Here is a 20074-nt window from a genome sequence, read left to right on the forward strand (position 1 = left end):
CCTGGCAGTCTAGTGGTCAGGTCTCAGTGCTTTCACTGCCATGGTCCAGGTTCAATCCCTGTCTAGGGAACTAAGATCCCTCAAGCCACGGGAAACAACAACAAAAGAAAATAATAAAACTTTTAGGAAAAAATTAGAAAAAAATTTCAAGATACAGGATTAGGCAAACAGTTCTTAGACTTAACACCAAAAGTATAATCCATAAATGGGAAAACTGATAAATATGACTTCATTAAAATCAAGAACTTTTATTGTTAGAAAGACCTATTAGGAGGATGAAAAGATAAGCTTCAGGGTGGAAAAAATATTTGTACACCACGCATCCAATAAAAGTGAGTGAAGTCACTCAGTCGTGTCCAATTCTTTGCGACCTCATGGACTATAGCCTGCCAGGCTCCTTCGTCCATGGAACTTTCCAGGCAAGGATACTGAAGTGGGTTGCCATTTCCCTCTCCGGGGGACTAATATTTAAAAAGCTCTCAAAACTCAGCTATCAAAAATAATCTATTTGGAAAATAGACAAAAGACATGAACAGGTATTTCATAGAAGAGAGCATACTGATTGTAAGTACATCTAAAAGTATTCATCATCATTAGCCATTAAGGAAATGCATTAAAACCATAATGAGATATCACTACACATCTTATTTTAGATGTCACTTTTTTATTTTAAAAAGTGACAACACCAAATGTTGGCAAAGATGCAGAAGAACTAGATTCCTCATCCCTATGTTGCTATTGGGAGAAGGCAATGGCAACACATTCCAGTACTCTTGCCTGGAAAAGCACATGGAAGGAGGAGCCTGGTGGGCTGTAGTCCAAGGGGTCACTAAGAGTCAGACACAACTAAGCGGCTTCACTTTCACTTTTCACTTTCATGCACTGGAGAAGGCAATGGCAACCCACTCCAGTGTTCTTGCCTTGAGAATCCCAGGGACGGGGGAGCCTGGTGGGCTACCATCTATGGGGTCACACAGAGTCGGACACGACTGAAGCGACTTAGCAGCAGCCCGAATAGCCACTCAAACAGCAGTTTCTTTAAAAATTAAACATGCAATTATGATACAACCCAGCAATTGCACTCCTGAGTATTTTTTCCTAAAGACATTAAGACTAACCTTCACACAAAAACCTGTATATAAATGTTTCCAGCGGCTTTACTCCTAATAGCCCCAAACTTGAAATAGCCCAGATGTTCTCCAGTTGATGGATAATTGAAGAAACTGTGGTACCTCAATAATATGGAAATACTGCCCAGTTATACAAAAGAATGATTTATTAATACACCCAAGAATCTGGATGAATCTCCAGAGAAATATGAGTAAAAAAAAAAACCTCAAATGTTGCATATTTTATGATTCAACTTATATAACATTCTTGAAAAGATTACAGAAAATGGGAACATGTTGTTCAGTCACTAAGTCACGTCCGACTCTTTGTGACCCAGGCTTCCCCATCCTTCACTATCTCCTAGAGTTTGCTCAAACTCATGTCCATTGACTTGGTGATGCCAAGGTTGTGGTTAGGGAGCCAAGCGGTTGCCAAAGTTAGGGAGGGAATGACGGTGGAACCAAGTAGATGTGACTATAAAAGGACAACATGAAGGCTGCTCATTGTTATGGAAGTCTTCTGTATCTTTACTATATAAATACCAATATCCAGTTTTGATATTGTATTATAATTTTGCAAGATGTTACTTTGGGGGCAAATTGGGTAAAATGTATGAGTGATCTCTCTGTACTATTTCTTACAACTGCATATTAATCTGCAATTATCTTTTTTTTAAATTTTAAATAAAGAAATGTAATATTAATATTTCATGATCTTTCTGGGAGCTTCCCCACTCTATTCTATTTTAAGCCTCCATTCAGCCAGATGGCAGGAATTAGATCTCAGTCAATTGAGGGTCTCTCTAATTCCTTATCTCTGGAGGAGGAAATGGCAACCCACTCCAGTATTCTTGCCTGGAGAATCCTATGGACAGAGGAGCCTGGTGGGCTATAGTCAGTCCACAGAGTTGCAAAGAGTCGGATACGACTGAGCGACTGAGCGCTGCTTCCTCATATCTAAGTTTCAGGGAGCTTAACATGATGCCAGGCTCATGCGTGGTGTCGGCAGGTAGCTGGTGTCCACCCAGTCCACCCATCTGTCCAGCTGACACTGTTGCCTCCTCTTCCCCTTTGAGGCTATGAATCCACCCAGGTACTCTGCTAGTTCTTCCTCTCAGCTGGAAGCAGGAAAACTTCAGGGGTCATCTCAGGTCGTTTTACCAGATACCCTCAACGGACATTCCTACTCCTCAAGTCCATGGGGTAGAGGGATTTGAAGACCATCTTGGGTATTGGGGACACAGGTCTCCTTTATTCTAAGGTCCCTCAGCCTATCTGGCATCTCTTGTGACCCTGCCAAGCTCCAGACACCTTAGTAGGAATCTGTTGGTACCGAGTTCTTTCTGTTTCCTTTCTGATTCTGCTCTCTCCCAATTCAAATTTTATCTACCCTGAGGGCAAAAAAGCATATGCAACAATGGATATGGTCTTCCAAATCTGAGATCTGGTCCTCACATTTTTCTCTCCTTGGTTCTCAGAATTCTGCTGAATCATCCTTCTCCTGAGGGTGTAAATATAGAATCTCTACATTGCTTCTTTAATTGGTTACAGAGTAACAGGAAGTATGGAGAGAAATCTTCTTGTCAACATATCAAAATAGTGTCCCATGGTATTTTCTACAGTCTTGCTGCCCTTACTGTCCTTCTCTTTCCCTTCAGCTTGTGGCCCAGGTCCTGGAACATAAAGATATAGGCTTTGTGATGGTGGATGCCAAGAAAGAAGCCAAGCTTGCCAAGAAATTAGGTAAGTGTGATTTTTTTTTTTTAGATATATCATGAAGAAAAAAATGTGTCTTGCGAAAAAAAAAAAGGTACAGTCATTTTTTTTCTTGCGTGATAACTAGACTGTTTTTAAATAAATATAAAATGATCCTGTGCAGCTTAGTCTTAGCTTAGAAGAGTCTCACAAAAAGTAAATACAGGTCTGAATTCAATGATTTCACATTAGACATTTAATATATCTTTGGATCAGTACAAGAAAGAGGGTCTCTTCATGGAAAAATGGACACTAATGGTTCAAACCTTTATTTCCAGCTCTTAGAAAAGGTTAAAAGGCTAGCTTCTTGGCAGAGGATGGGGGAACATAAATTAGGAATTCATGAGTAACATGTATACACTACATAAACAACAAGGACCTACTTATAGCACAGGAAACTATACTCAATGTTTTGTAATAACCTGTATGCGAAAAGAATCTGAAAAATACATGTATGTATAACTGAATCACTTTGCTGTACATCTGAAACTCACACAACATTGTACATCAACTATACATTAATTTTAAAAAAGGGGAGGGGGGCTAACCTCACTGACACAGTGATCTCTTTGAGGGAGATGAAATCTCCTCTTCCATCACCTATTATTTCCTGACCTCTTAGCTGAAGCAGCCAATAAAGGATATCATTAATAGTAGTGACTCTAGGGTCCCAGTTGTTTCTATATTGAAGGCCAAACCCCAGCTGGGCACTGTCACCAAGGATGAAAGGGAGGATTTGGAGGAGGTATGGTTAAATGACTACACAGTGCAAGTTGTAATCTCTTGTGTCAATATGTCATGGTTAAGTGCGAGTGGACTTTAAGATTCTTACACTTCTAATACCAAGGAGAGAGAATACAGGTTACTCCTTGGTTTGCAAACACCCCGCACCTGTACTGACCATTTCACTTTTTCTGCATCACCAGTGAAGGATGGCTAGTATAAGAGAGCAGAAGGTTATAAAACAGGACCTTTAAAGAAAGGTTAATTGGATTGGGAGTAGTAATCACAGAATAAAGAAAAAGATTAGCGGTGGTTCAGTAAACACCTTTAGATATATATGAAAGTTCATTATCTTAGAGAATTTCAAACAACTGCTTCCTATTTTGTTTTCAAGACCAGTTTTTTAAAAAAAGATTTAAATTGTAGGAGACAACATTTAGGTTAGATACAAGGCAGACTCATGACTATAAGTGATAATGCATTATTAAGAATGCCTGGAGTATCTCCTTCCCTGGAGACAAGTTAAGAATTTTTTCCCCTTGTGCAGGGGAGCAAAGCATATTCAACTCTTTACCTCGTCAAAAGTGAGTTGATGAATTCAGTCCAGTGCCTCTTGATTCCCTAGTCTTCCCTCTTCCCACTCTTTCAATGAGAATTTGGGAGAATCTCTAGTAAATATAGTTAGAGGAAAACACTAGTGTTCTAGCAATCTAGAAATTTAGGGAGCACAAGCTCGGCAAGCATTCATAAGAATGAACTGATGGATATTCTCCCAGTGGAGGATGTGATGGGGTTTCAAATGTCTAAATGAACTTGTAAATGACACGGGGCAGGTTCTTTCTGATCATTCAATCCTTGGAGTTTACAGGACAGTTGTATCTTGTAAACCTGCTCCTTGAACTCCATCCCCATTTCCGTTTGCCAGAGTTTGGTCTCTGAACTAATGCAACAATCTCCTAACTGGTGTCAGGCTCAGAGAAAAGTCCAACAGCAGGACACTGCCTGAGGTTCGCCATGCACCCTCTGTGATCAGTCACTGCCCGCCTCAGGGATACCTGGCACGCTCCTCCTTTAGATTTACACATGGAGCTCCGCAGCATGCTAGGGCTTCTTCAGAAGTGCCCTGGGACATGGTGGGCAGTGGGCCAGCCTCCCTTCCCCTAGAGATTCTGCAGAAGAGTTCATCTGGAGAGAGCATCCTCCAGTTAATTGAGAGTTTGAAAACAATTAATCTAAGGAATTAAGGATGCCATGCAGTTGGACCAAGTGCCAGCCTCAGCTATTTAGCATTCCTGGGGGGGAAACGCAGTTCTCGAGTGAGCATTTGTGAAAGTACACAGCTAAGAGCGAGGAGGGCAGGAGACATCACACGCAGAGCGAGGAGGGCGGGAAAGAAGATACAGAACCTGCTCCTGCAGCCTTATCAGCAGACTGGGAAAAGATGTGCACAATTCAGCTACAATAGGCAAGCAAGGCGTTTGCTCTGACTGCAGACTTTTATGGGATGCCCAAGGGGTCCAGACTCCAAGCAAGGTGCTGGGGTCCCAAGAGGACAACAGCCCTACCCTTCTAGAGGGATGGCTGTTGTAGTGAGTACCTGTACATGGGGCTGGGAGCAGATTCATAATGGCAAGGGAGATTGGAGAAGCTCTCCCTTGAAAAATGGGTCGTAAGCTAAGACCCAGAGGAGATGACCAGGATGAGTGACAGTGGTGTTGGTGTAGTGGGAAAGGTCACTCCAGGCCCAAGGAGGACAACTGTACAGAGAATCATGCACTATGGCTTTTCCTTTCTGTCCCCTTCACCTCAGCTCTTGGACAAAAAGCCCGGGGAGATGCACAGGGCTGAAAAGTGAAGTTCTCAAGGGAGCACAGGCCACCCAAGGGCGAATGCAGAGGACAGGGCTGGCACTGGGCTGTGGAAGGGCTTCATGCCAGGCTACAGAGCCAGATGGGCAGTCGGTGTGAAAACTTTCTGATAAGAAGGATGGAGTCAGCAACAGTTTTTGGAAAATTAAAGCAGTGGCAGAGTGGTGATGAGGTTTTTCTTTTAAGCTAAAGTCCAGGTGGAATTGTTGGTTCTTGACTATTTCATTTTGAGCTTCCACTTTGGGAACCCTTCTGAGGTGTGGTTGCAAGGGAACCAATCTTAGGGTTAATGCTAGTTCCATGGAGCCTGACCCCATGTCACCCAGGAAACCTGAGCCAGATCCTGGCCAACAGGATGACTCTTCGTTCATCAGGATGATTTTATTTTGGGAACTCTTTGTTTCTTTTAGGTTTTGTTGAAGAAGGAAGCCTGTATATTCTTAAGGGTGATCGCACAATTGAGTTTGATGGCGAGTTTGCGGCTGACGTCTTGGTGGAGTTTCTCTTGGACGTAAGCTTCTGTGCCCAGTGACCTTGCATGGTGCTGTTTGGGTTCAAATACAGGGGGACGTAAGACCCCAAAGTAACAACAGAAAAGGTAGATAACCTGACCTGGTCTAAGAAAGATTTCTCAAGCCTCACGAAAAAACTAAAGCATGCCTACATCATGACAATATTTATGTCTACTCAGCAGCTGGCCAATAAATCACTTCAGAAACTGTTTTATTAGTGACCACAGGGTCACAAATCAGGACTTTGTAGCAGTAGGATGTTACCTCTCTGAGCAAGTATACACAAACATCCCCAGAATCCCCTTGGCTTTGTTCTAGGGCTTCTGAAGTGGGGTGTAAGGAAGAGAGGAGGATGGTCAGTGGAAGATGGAGGAGGGAGAGGAGTAATAACCTGCTGAGTGACCCTCAGACAGGATAAAGAGAAGCAGGGCTGAGGAGCCCTCCAATACCACATTCGCTCTCAGCCATGGACGGACAACACCCTGGGATCCACGTGCTCAGGCCAATAGAGGAATAGACACTACACAGATATTTTTTCCATAGCTAAACTCACACTTTCAATAGCAACTGTGAAGTCAAGTACTTTTGAACACAGGTGCCTGTGCAGATAAAGGCCATCCATACTGGTGACTCCTTATCTACCAGCTAGAACACAGTGGCCTACTGCCTTTTCCCAACTGCCTCAAAAATTCTGAGAGGGTCAGAAGTAAGCCGAAGGTTACCTCCTATAAAACAGTGCCCATAGACTCTCATCTCACTGACCCATGCTGGCAAGCCCTAAAGAAGGCTGAGGGAGGCAACAGAACAACTCTGGGCCCATGTGACCCTGCCCTGGCTCTGTCAGCTAGGAGGGGGCTTTTAGACGCAAGTACCTTAAATAATGAGCAACATCACTGACAAACGGAAGACCAGGCAGAGGCAGATTTTAGACTTGACCAAATCAGGGCTCTAACTCCGTTTCTTTCTGTAAATCAGGTAATTGTGTTGGCTTTGTCCTCAAGCTGACTGTTCTCAAGTTTTCTGACAACCTAGAGGGGTGGGATGGGATGGGAGGTGAGAGGGAGGTTCAAGACAGAGGGGACATATGTATACTTATGGCTGATACGTGTTGTTGTATGGCAGAAACCAACACAACATGGTAACACAATTATCCTCCAATTAAAAATAAATTTTTAAAAAGGTCCAGCGGCAGGAGCTGATACCTCACATTTCTTCATTCATATCCCATGAGACAGGAAAAGAATCTGGCCTCCATTGCTCTCTTAAAAGAAAAGTAGAACTTTCCCCAGGCCTTCAAGCTGATCTACTCTGGAGGTTCATTGGCCAGAATTGAGTCACATGCTATTCCTGAATCAATAGCTGGCAAGAGAAATGAGGTTGCTCCTAGACCAGTCAGCCTACTCCATGAGTTAAGGCCAGTTCCTCTAAGAAAGGACACAATTTCACCTCACTGGAAAAAGTGAAATGGATCCTGAAGAACTCAGACTAAGTTCACAACTTCCCCCCAAAACACTCTACACATGAGCCTGACTTGCCTACTGGGCAGGAACAGTTCTTTTATTTGAACATCTTTTGTGTTGTTTGTGTGGCATTCCAGCTCATTGAAGACCCAGTGGAGATCATCAATAGCAAACTGGAAGTCCAAGCCTTTGAGCGCATTGAGGACCACATCAAACTCATCGGCTTTTTCAAGAGTGAGGAATCAGAACGTAAGTTGTCTGTCCATCCGAGCCTGTCAGTCTAAAGGCTCCTTTCCCAACAAGATGTGTTAGATTACCCAGAAAGAAGATGAGCCATCAGCACGTACAGGGAGACTCTTCCTTCCACCCTGCGCAATGGGACAAATGAGCAGAACTTATGCAAAACAGGTGGGGGAGCTGAAAGGATGCTGAGGTTGGGCCATGTTCTCTGACCTTGAAGGGGGCTCATCAGTCTTAGACAGATGAGAGAAAAGCCCCTCCTCCATTTTCTCCACCTGCCCATCAACCGGCAGGATTCTCTCCCAACATGGGGCAGAAACGGCTGTCTCCCTGACATTGGCAGCTCCTGTGGTCAGCAGCTAGAGAGCTTCTCAGTCACTTGGACAGCATTTGAGGAAAATCTGGGTAGGGATCAGCTTGGCAACTGCAGCACAATGTGGGAAATTGCTGGTCAACCCCCACTGACCACCAAGACTGCCTGCAACAGCATGGCCACACCCTTGGGTATATTCCCTTTGAAAGCTTTGTGACCAGGTTTTAGGTGGGCAGAGGAACATATTGGAGCATCACGACAACCTACACAGAGGTGACTGGGGTAGTGAGCGGGAACCAGGAAGAGACAGGAAGAGAAGGAACCAGGAAGGCCAACTACTTGAGGACATTTTCTAAAGTGCTTTGGCAGCAAGGGTCCTATGAGTTAAGGCTTTGTCTTGTGTTTGAGCTGTGGAGAGAGAGACAGTGCTAGTAGGAGTGGTAATCATGAAAGAGAATTGGGTAGCATTAGTACATGGGAGGGTGCAAATAAGGGCTGCTTATGACTATTTCTGGAATCTCCAAAATGTTTTGAAATTCTTTGTAAAGCCATTTCTGTATTCCATCTGCCAACTGGCATCCTTAGTCACCTCATCAACAACCCACCTATTTTCTCTCTCTTATGACTCAACTGTCTTCTAATTTGCTACATAAAAGGTGAATAGAGATTCACCCTCCTTAAGGGTGCTTTGATGGGAAGGAGGCTAGCTAAGAACTTTCAACCAAGTTCTTTAGGTGACTTTATTTCAATTTTCACATTCCTATATAGAGGCTGGCTACTCTGGGTTCTCCTCCCACCCCCTTCTACTTTCTCCTCTTCCTTTCATTTTTTTTAATCCTTTTCTGCCTTCCCTGACCCCCTCAATTGTTTCTATCCATTCCCATCCTGTTTCTCTCTCTTCCTCCATTAAGCTCAGGACAGCATAGAGGCTGGGAGGATTGGGATAAAAAGGACATCTTCTGGAGTTTCCCTGATGACCCGGTGGTTACAACTCCATGCTTTCACAGCCAAGGGCCTGGGTTTGATTCCTGGCCAGGGTACTAAGATCCCACAGGCTGCACACTGTGGCCACAAAGAGAGAGAGAGAAAAGCACATCTTCCACTGTCTACCTTCCCCAACCCTAAATGAATAACAATAATTGCTCCATTCAACTAATGTATATCATATTCTAGGGCCTATGCTAGGAGTAGATGCCTTAGTTTCATTCTCACAGCTAGCCTGTAAGGTAGCTACCATTATTATCAGCATTTTAATGATGAGGATATAAAGGGACAGAAAGGTTGAGTGAACTCACCCAGTATCAAACAGCTAGTAATGATGGTAGAGCCAAGATTTACATCCCAGACAGCCCCAGACGGCTGACTTCAAGGCTCAAACAGTGAACCACTGGGCTGTACTTTGAAGACTTCACAGCTGTGTCAGGTCAGGGCACACACGAAACGTGACCATGCTTGTAAGGCACGTAGGGGTAAATTGGAAGAGATCTATTTGGGTTTACAAAAAGAAAGTTTTTTCACTTTCTTAATATAATAATTACAAAATAATAGGAAAGATATCAAATATTACATTGTATAAAACTTCCAAGTAAAATATTTATAGATTTTGAATGAAAATCTTGTGCTTGCTTCTAAGAATACAGCTTTTGATATTGGGTTTTATGGTTGAAATAGCAATATACAGTTCCTGATCAAGGTTTTAAATGATCTTTTCAAATTCTGGATAGTCAGTCTTGACCAGAGACTTTGCTGGCACATGTAGATGGTGGCAAATGACAGGAAAACATCCATTTTTTTTTCTTTGATTGATGAACCATCTTTTCTTGCCATTGAACAGAATTTAGATAATCTAATCTCTAAATTGTCCTTCAAGGATGTGAACATTCTTTCCATCTAACAGATATTGCTCTCCTTTTCAATGACAAATGTAATGTTAATATTTCTTATGATTATCTTAAAAAATTTCAAACCCAGCTAAGATTTTCCATACTACATATTTAAAAATAATAATGAAGCATTTGCTTTGGAATATGCAATTATCACTCTACTGGTCTTACAACTTTTTCTTAAGATTTAAATAATAAAGTTACTAGTGAGCCATTTTAACCTCCTTTCTAAGGTTAAATTTTTGCTTTTAAATTGATAAACTTTGTCAGTACACTGTATATTTCACAGTGTCATTGCAATTTTTAGTTAACTTTTAGAGCCATTTTAACCTCCTTTCTAAGGTTAAATTTTTGCTTTTAAATTGAAAAACTTTGTCAGTACACTGTATATTTCATATTGTCATTACAATATTCAGTTAACTTTATTCAGGAGCTCAGCAAGGTCCAGCATGTTTTGAAGCCAATAATTTATCCTTTGAAGAGCTTTCAAACCAAACATAAATCACAATTTTTTTCAATTCATCTCTTAGCTCATAAATTCTTACTAAAACTCCCCTTGCACAGTGAGCCTGCTTGAGTATGATACAGCAGAGACAAGTCTTCTGAACCTATTTCTTTACCTGGAACTAAGGAGAGAAGCTTGGTGTTGCTAATGGTAAAGAATCTGTCTGCCAATGCAAGAGATGTGTGTTCAATCCCTGAGTCAGGGAGATCCCCTAGAGTAGGAAATGGCAACCCACTGCAGTATTCTTGCCTGGAAAATTCCATAGGCAGAGAAGCCTGGACGGCTCCAGCTCATGGGGCTGCAGAGTCAGACACAGCGGAGCACACACACACAAGAAGAGAAGGGGCTATGGGGTGTGGGTATTATTTGGGTCACTTTTTTAATTAATTAATTTATGTGGCTGCATCAGATCCTAGCTGTGGCACGCAGGATCTTCATCGCATCATGCGAGGTCTTCCATCGTGGTGTCCAGATCCTCCAGTTGTAGCATGTGGGCTCAGTAATTGAGGCTCATGGACTCAGTTGCTCCGCAGCATGTGGGGTCTGGGTTCCCTGACCAGGGGTCAAACTCATGTACCCTGTACTGCAAAGTGGATCCTTAACTACTGGGCCACCAGGGAAGTCCGTGGGGTCACTTTTTAAAATAACAGTCTCTTAAGTGGAATTCATACCAACAGATAAAAGTTTTTTAACAAAGAATTTCTGTGAATAAATACTGCTTGAATCTCAAAATTTTCAGAAAGAACTTAACAACACAGTCTTTACACCTTCTTGTCATTACAGCCTCACCATCAGTTCTGAAGCCATAAAGGCCTACGGTCCTCTTTAATGAATCAACTAATTAAATTATTCCCAATTATTATTTTTGAAAGAAATAATTTTTTAATTTATAAAAACAATAATACATTATGAAAGCCCATCTAGAATCAAATTGGCTAATTGTTAATGTATACAGGCATTAGAAAAAAGAAAGAAGGTAGGAAGATAGAACAGTAGAAAGGGAAGAAGGCAGGCATAAATTTAATAATTCAGAAAATTAAGAAAATCAGTTTTGTCCTCTTTAGAAATACCTAATACCAGATTTTGTTGATAATGTTGATCATGATGATTATTAGCATAATAAACAGCTATCATACATTCCATTGGTGTTAGGAGAAAAAAATAAATTAAATCAAAAGAAAAAACTAAATATTTTACAGAGCCTCACAAACCAAAAAAATCACTGATGATAAACCAACTTGGACTAAAGTAACAATCACACTGAGATGATCCAGTGGGGAAGACAGGGGAGCAGCCTCTCTCTAGCCGTGAGGCTCACTAGTCTTAGGCACAAAATAATTGTTACTGAAACAGAACATTCACTGAGGGAGCCACTGCTTTCAAATATAATATTAACTACTCAAAAATCTGAATGGTTGTAGAAAATATCTGGAGAGATTTATCACTAAAAAATTTTATATCTATCATGCCTCCTGTAACACACCGGTGGCCATCACACACTGGCGGAAAGCATCGTGTTGTTTTACTAGGCATCCCCGTCTCTCTGTTTCCTTCTTGCCTTTCAGAAGAGGCCAAGGTCAATGAGTGGGGAAGCTAGGAGTTGGTGAGGTACCCAGGGAAGCAACTGTTGAGAATCCTGTGTTTTCTGCTGTGTTTTGAGGGTGATTGGTCAAGGAAGCGGAGAAGGCAATGGCACCCCACTCCAGTACTCTTGCCTGGAAAGTTCCATGGATGGAGGACCCTGATAGGCTGCAGTCCATGGGGTCGCTACAAGTCGGACATGACTGAGCAACTTCACTTTCACTTTTCACTTTCTTGCATTGGAGAAGGAAATGGCAACCCACTCCAGTGTTCCTGCCTGGAGAATCCCAGGGTCGGGGGAGCCTGGTGGGCTGCCGTCTATGGGGTCACACAGAGTCGGACATGACTGAAGCGACTTAGCAGGAGCAGCAGCAGGTCAAGGAAGTGTAGTGGCACAGAAGACAAGGGCTTTGCAGATGATCTCAAGCTTTTCTATTGAACAAGAACAACGGAGAGACAGTGGGGAAACTGGAAGGATTTAAAACATAGATAGACTGGAATGGTCTTAGGGCAGAAGGCTGCCTAAGACATTTGGTACCCAATTAGAAAGAATCTGGAAGAACTGGGAGGCTACATCTCCCAGGGAGGTTGGACATGAAGGTCCATCTCCAGTTTGAACATGTAACTATGGATGCTAGTGCTAAGACAGCACGACAAAAACTTACTGAGGGAGATCAGGTAATGGTTAAGAATACCAAACTAAGGAAAAGGTGAAGCTAAAGGGTCAATACCCAGTATGGAAAACTCAGAGTGATAAGGAAGAAAGGTGAGGAAATGCTAAGACACAACTGCAGTAAGCCTGAGGTTAAAAGTTGATGTCCAGGAGCCTGTTCCAGAAGGGGATAGATCAAAGTAACTGCATAGTCAGACTGGGAGGAGCCAGGTAGGACCTGGTCAGCATCAAAACAGTACACAAGGGCGGGAAAAACCTTGGGATCACATGAGATCAAATAGAGCAGAAGACTAGACTGGGTTTCCTAGAAGCCAGCTGCTCTTTGGGTGAGGCTAAAGACTCAACCACAGTTAGAAGCCTTGAAACCACAGTTGAAGCTGGCAAATAATCTTGCTCAACCCTTCTGCATCTTAAAAGGGATATAGACTGGCTCCTCGAGTGAAGAAGGGAGATCCTGGGACACAGCTAAAGGACATTCTTTCTATCAGGACAGGGGTTCCTGGAGGCAAGGAGAGGTTCATCAGGAACAAGAGGTCAGGGAAGGGGGGACCCAGGATTCTGATGGAGCCCACTGCTGCCTTAGATGAAAGTGAAAGTGAAGTCGCTCAGTCATGTCCGACTCTTTGTGAACCCATGGACTTCTCTGTCCATGGGATTTTCCAGACAAGAATACTGGAGTGGGTTGCCATTTTCTTCTCCAGGAGATCTTCCCGACCCAGAGATTGAACCCGTGTCTCCCACATTGTAGGCAGATGCTTTATCATCTGAGCCACCAGGGAAAATGCTGCCTTAGATAGACATAAATAACTCAGGTACGGCTATAACCATTCCACTTTCTGCATTTTCTCACCTTCTCTCTATTCATTCTCCAAATCTCTCACCCACCTTCCTTCCCTCCACCTAATCCTCTAGCCCAGCTCTCAGGTTTTATGATATATTTTCTGACAACCCAACTACTTTTATGAGGAATGAGTTTGTGTAAATTTGCATCAGCTTGTCCAGCTGCTCTTGTAGATTTTCCAACCCCTGTCTTGCCTGGGCTTATGTGCTTTCCTCTATTTTAACAACCACCACACTGCATTGTGGTCCTATGAGGGCCCATAACCCTCCTTGGCTGTGAGCCTTTGAGATCAGTGTACTTGTCTTATTCAACTTGCTGTCCCCTAAGTCAGCATTATTCTTGAAATGTTTTTGATTAAATATTAGAAAATTCTGCCTGCTTCTGGGATTCTAGATAAAGCTTATGCCTCTGACAATGAAGGGATGTGAAATTTCATGAAATGGGAAAAAAAAAAGGTAATCTTATTAAAAATGAATGGCAGGATCATTGATTATAGACTTTAGGATTATAGACTTTAGGCAGAATCATCCACACGAGCACCATTTCCATCACCCTCACATATCAGGCAGGAGTATGAATGTCTTTACCAAGCAGTAACTGCCTAGGTGTAGTAAGGCACAGCATGGCCACACTCACAGGGTCTCATGCTTATATTGAGTCATTTAGCTTCAGTCTGGGGCCAGAATCAAGTCTAATAGTAGTATAGTCACTCAGTCGTGTCTGAGTCTTTGAGCCCCCATGGACTGTAGCCCGTCAGGCTTCTCTGTCCGTGGAATTCTCTAGGAAAGGATACGGGAGTGGGTTGCCATTCCCTTTTCCAGGAGATCTTCCTGACCCAGGAGTCACAAGCAGATTCTTTACCACACTCAAGATGGTAAACAATCTGCCTGCAATGCAGGAGACCAGGGTTCAATCCTTGGGTCAGGAAGATCCCTTGGAGAACGGACTGGCTATCCACTCCAGTAGCCTTGCCTGGAGAATTCTATGGACAGAGAATCAAGCCTGGGCTTGGTTAATTTTAAGCCTTCCTCTCAAGGGATCAGAATGAAAAAAGAAAACTTAAAAGAAAGAAAGAAAAACTAAGATTTACCCAAAGAAGTACTCCTGCTAGGAAATTTAAAATTCTCCTGTGATGTCACTTTTGATTGAGTTGCTTTGCATACTAAGTGGGTTTTCGTCTTGCTTAGAGCTCACTTATACAGCAGGATGCATTCTCTTTAGAGGGTGCACTTATAACTAGCAGTTGAGTTTGAGAGAAAAAACTTCCTTTGGTTTTTCTCTCTCTTGTCTTCTCTTGGTTTCACCCAATTTCCTAAAACACATAAAAGTGCGATGAAAAGTTCCTTTCTAGGGGACTTCCCTAGTGATCCAGTGGCTAAGAGTCCACCGGCCAATGCAGGGGACATAGCCACATGCCACGGAGCAGCTAAGCCTGTGTGCCACAACTACTGAAGCCTGTGAGGCCTAGAGCCTGAGCTCTGCGACAAGAGAACCCGAAACGAGAAGCTTCATACTGCAGCGAAGACTAGCCCCCATTTGCTGCAAAAGGAGAAGGCCAGAGAGCAGCCACAAAGACTCAGCGCAAACATAAAAAATAAGAGATCCTTTTCAGGATAGTTGAACAACAGTCCACTCAAATTCCTTGGGATTTAAAATTGTATCAAATGCTTCATCTAAATAATATCTATCAATTAACTATCCAATCAGAATTAATTGGCTTCCCACTTTCTCTAGATTGTTTAAAAAGAGAAATTTCTGATGCAATGTGAATCTTGAAAATGTCTCTCCCTTTTATCTTTTTCCTCTTAGATTACAAGGCTTTTGAAGAGGCAGCTGAACACTTCCAGCCTTATATCAAATTTTTTGCTACTTTTGACAAAGGCGTAAGTACCTAAGAAACCTCAGTTTAAACACTTTAAAGCTTGAACTTCCCACCACTTTTCCTTCTCTTTTAGCAACATTAACACTCCTCCATCCATTAATACATTTGCCAGAAGTGTTAGAAATATGGCATTAAATTACCATTGAATAAGAAACGAGTACAACAATTATTAATTCAGAGGATGTATTTCTGAAAATACACAATAAAAAGAGATGAACCACTCTTTATCACCTTCAACACTAAGAATCGGAAGTATATGAGCCTAGATGTGCCGGGTCACTGGTCACTGCTTCCTTTTTGTTTAGGGCCATCCTCTCCTTTCCTGGGGTTGTATACGTCCCCTCCACTGGGCAAGGATAGGGGATGCATTGGGGAGGAGCACAGACCATCTAAAGCCCTGGTGCTTCAGAAAGTTACCCATTTCTACTCCTCAGGAGATGCCATTGGTGTACTCATTTATAATTCAATGGATCTATATTTTCTGCATGTGGCAAGCGCTTTTTTAAGGCAAAGAACTGCAGAGATATAGGGACCTTGAATCAGTCGGTGGGTAATTTATTTGGGACCTAGTATGGTTGGAGTACTCTGCTCTTGCTCCGGTTATTACTAAAAGGGCTATTTATGGTTTTCTGTGTGTTGGGCACAATTTGGTATATTGCATCTATACTGTTTCTAATCCTTTAAACAACTCTGAAAAGTAAAAATACCATTTCCCAGATGAGAAAAAAGATTCAGAAAGGTTAAGTAGTATCCAAGGTCTCCAGCAAATTAGTAGTAGTGCTGAGATCACAGTTTAGGACAATCTGTACCTAAAATCCATGCCCTTTCTTCTGTACCGCACCATTAAGTAGGAGACTCTGTATCTGCTCTTGAGATTCAGGGTGTACACCCACACATTCAGATTCACACATCTGCACAATACACACATAACACATACATAACACACACAACATGCATATAACCACACACAACACACCAGTACATACACTCACACAACATACAAGCACAACACATACCTCCTCACACAGTCACACTCACACCCACACAAATGTAACACTAAGAAACTCACATCCATACACCACACACACACGTACACCCCAAAGTAAAAGCTCTAAATCGCAATATTTACTAGAACAAATAAACTAGGACAAAGTTCTGGCGTCGTGATCAAATTCAAGTGCCAAAAGTTAAAAGCAAAAAAGGTAAAAGTTACTCCCAGTGAGGAGTGAGGCCTTGATGAACAGTGTTCATGGGCATTGCTACCATGCGAGGAGTTCAAGTTTTCTGTAAAAAACAAGAGGAAGCCTGTAAGTGCTGGAGCCGGGAAGGAGTATGATGAAAAGAGACTGCATTAACTCTATATACATAGCCACTTCTATGGGTATGACCCCAGTCTGCAAGCCTATAACCCAGAAGAGAGCTCTATAATCTAAGTAATACAATCCAAACCTGAAGAACGCTTACCCTAATTGTGTGGATTAGAGTTGGGAGAGAGCTGGAACAAGAATATCCAAAGGAATAATAAGTATCATTTATTAAGTACTTTTCATGTGTCAGGCTTTGTGCTAAGAGCTTTGCACAGGTTTTCTCATTTAATCCTCTCAACACCCCTGTATAAGAGGGGTTAGGATTCTCAATCCATGGAAGGCGAAACCAAGGCACAGAGAGACAAAATAGATCTGCTCATGGTCACATAGCTAGTAGGTCAGCCTGACTCCAAAGTCAAATGCTCTGTCCTCCTGCTCTCAAGAGAAAGAAATAATACATGTCAACGCTTAGCTGCCATCTGGCACACAGTAGACATTCAGGGAGTGTGAGCCAGTACTGTTGTTAAGAAGAGGCAGTCATCTAAGCTCAGGTGAAGGGAGACTGGGAGGCGGTAATAGAAGGGGAGGCCCAGAGGAGCATAAAGGAAATTCATCACTGCCGCTTGGTTATGATGGGCTGGGAGGGAACACGGCAGCTCCTGGGTAAGAATTCATCTGAAGGAAGACAGAGTCAGACAGATAAGCTTGGCCAAGCAAGAAGGCCTCAGTTCCTAGAAGGCTGGTCCAATGCTGAACTCAGGGTAGTGTCTGGTTTTAGATGTGCCTTCCAGCCCAACCATATGTGGCCCATGAAGGTGAGGTCAGGCTATAACTAAAAACTCACAGGGCTCTTCACTAAAAACTCTGAAAGACACTGAGTCGCAAGTGCCCCTGTTCATGTAGCCTTGTGGGATTTTATGACATTTATAAAGAGACACACTCTCTACCTCTACATAGAACACAGAAGGAAGAGCTGTGGCACTGGGCGGTCTCGATCATGCCATAAGGTACTTAAGAATATATAGTCATCAGTTGCAGAGTGGGGGAAACGGTAGGGTCCAGGAGGCATGGCTGTCCCCAGTCCAAGCCCCATTGGTGCCCAGCAGGGGATGCTAGAGCAGAAGTGGGCGGAAGAACCTGTAAGTGAGACACACCACCATAGGGAATGCCAGAGGGACCTGGAAAAGGAAGGGCTTTATAGAGGTTTGAAGTCAGGAGAGGCAAGGGTCCAGGAAACCCTAATACAGTCCCAAAGATGAAAAACCAACTGGCAGAGGTTGAGATGACAAGGGGACCTGGCCACGGCTGAGATGGAGAGAAAGACAAGGGAAGACACACAAACGGCTTAAGATTCCAACTCTGCTTCGGGACAGTAAAGACTGTAAAGCTACTCAAAACACTAGGAAATCTAGGAAGAAGAATCTGTAGAGGAACATAAGACAGGGTGCTGAGCTCTGATTTCTACAAGTTGAGAAGACATTCAACTGCAAGGATCTTTCGTTTATTTATTCATCCACTCACCTAGCAAGCATTTATTGAGGCCCTTTTATGTGCCAGACTCTCTTCCAGATGCCAGGCGCACAACATTGAGCAAATCAGATTTCTGTCCTTGTAGGATTTAGAGTTTAGTATGTGTTGTGGGAAGGAGAAGATGGGAAGACAGAAAATAAGTAAACAAACCAATAAATATATTATGTTAAATACATTATATGAGTTGGAGAACTGTAATGAGGATGAGATATCAGGGCTGCTGATGTAGATTTGGGAGTTTACCAGTTTCCAACCACTGTCAGTGTTGGTAGGCCCCAAGGAGCTTTTAAAAACATTGGTTCGTGGAAGTCACACCTGGAAATTTGGGGGTTTTCTTAGCATTATGGCCAGGCCCAGAAATATGCATTTTCTAAGAGCTTCCTGGGAGATTTTAGCCGGCACACAGGTTTGGGACCAGCACTGATCAATGGATCTTGATCCTGTATCAAGCCACACAAGGGCCCAACCTGCCTGAAGCAAATGGAGCAAGAGTCAGAGGACTGAGGACAGTGTCCTGTCTATGGCACCTCACAGCCTGAAAATGTCAGTTCTAATTATCTCACGCCATCTCCCACTGACCTGTTCTTTTCTTGGAGTAAACAGTGAGAAGCAAAATCATTTGTTTGAACCATATTGGGTCAAAAGAAGCTGTGATTCTCTAAACAAAGTTGACAGAGAAGACAGATGTTGAGAAGACCTAAATTCATTGAGTTGGTTTCATCTGCAACAACCAAAATGGCTTCCTAACTTGTGGAAAAACATGTTATCAAAATTTACACACGTGCAAATGTCAGAAGAATGGCCATTGTACTTTGTAATCTTCTTGCCTTGGCAAACTCCATTCCAGCTAATTATTTTTTTTAAAAAAGGACAAATGAATTCATGATTGAATCTCTTCAGATTTTAATAGTAAAATCCATTCTTATTTAATTGTACCATCCATGAAACAGGTCTGGGTCCCTTGGATATAGTCGGCCCCACTAAATATTCATTGAAGAATCAATCAGTGCCTCAGTAAGTCAAGCCTCCTTCAGTATTTACCATCCAAGATACAATTAAAAGGAAAAGGAAGGAATTGTCTGAGATTCAAGATGAGGAAATTCTATGGTAGTGATGGGGATATAGGGAATGCGCCTATATAGGGGATATAGGCCTCTAGAAAATTCTGCTCAGAGTGCCCAAGATACAAACATCATAATCCAACTTCACATTCATGGTCTTAACACTGCACATCCTTACACACACACACTCACACACACAGGTGCATCTCCACTGTTTACCTTAATGGAGGGTGTGATGAGTTGCTTCTCACTTTCAGGAAGCCTTCATTCTGGTAGACTGATCTGCGGATGAGTTGATGAGAACATGTTACAAGAGGAATAAGGAAATATCTCCCTACACCATGCACAGTGCCAATCTGATATTTAAAGGAATATAAATTTCTTTCTGTACAATGTCAAGGAAAAGGTAATTTGGAAGGAAATTAAATGGAAAGTTGGAATTGGGGCAAATTGGCAGTTCAGAACACTCTGCTTGACCAATTCATCCTCAAATTGTGCCTCAAGCTCATCATTTGTAAAATAAGTATAATAGTAGCTCTGACCTTGTACAATCCAAGTGGAGATTCATAAAGTAATCAACTTAAAACACTTTGCAACAGTAACTGGCACACAGCAAGCACTCCATGTGTTTGCTATGATTCATTTTTGTTCATCTGGTCACCTCCTACAAACAGTTTCCTGGTTCCTAAGAAATGTAGTAGGTGAACTCAGAAAACCAGAATCCAATGTCATTTTCAAGCTCATTCTGCGAGGGCCCAGCTTTGTGAAGAACTGTGTGCAAACCCACCCCATGGTTGTACAGTTGCTCTTTCCTCCCCTTTCCCCTAACCA

General features: G+C 42.5%; 1 protein-coding gene across 1 annotated transcript in view; it reads left to right on the forward strand.

Annotated features, from left to right (window-relative positions):
* Positions 1-20074, forward strand: part of CASQ2 (calsequestrin 2) — a 73938-nt gene that overhangs the window by 26513 nt on the left and 27351 nt on the right. Inside the window, exons 2-5 of the mRNA XM_061121074.1 lie at positions 2768-2852; positions 5866-5966; positions 7565-7676; positions 15273-15346. Of these exons, the coding sequence (XP_060977057.1) occupies positions 2768-2852; positions 5866-5966; positions 7565-7676; positions 15273-15346 (372 nt within the window). The remainder of the gene's footprint in view (positions 1-2767; positions 2853-5865; positions 5967-7564; positions 7677-15272; positions 15347-20074) is intronic.

The sequence above is a fragment of the Dama dama genome, chromosome 20 (assembly GCF_033118175.1).
Source record: "Dama dama isolate Ldn47 chromosome 20, ASM3311817v1, whole genome shotgun sequence".
Classification (NCBI taxonomy): Eukaryota; Metazoa; Chordata; class Mammalia; order Artiodactyla; family Cervidae; genus Dama; species Dama dama.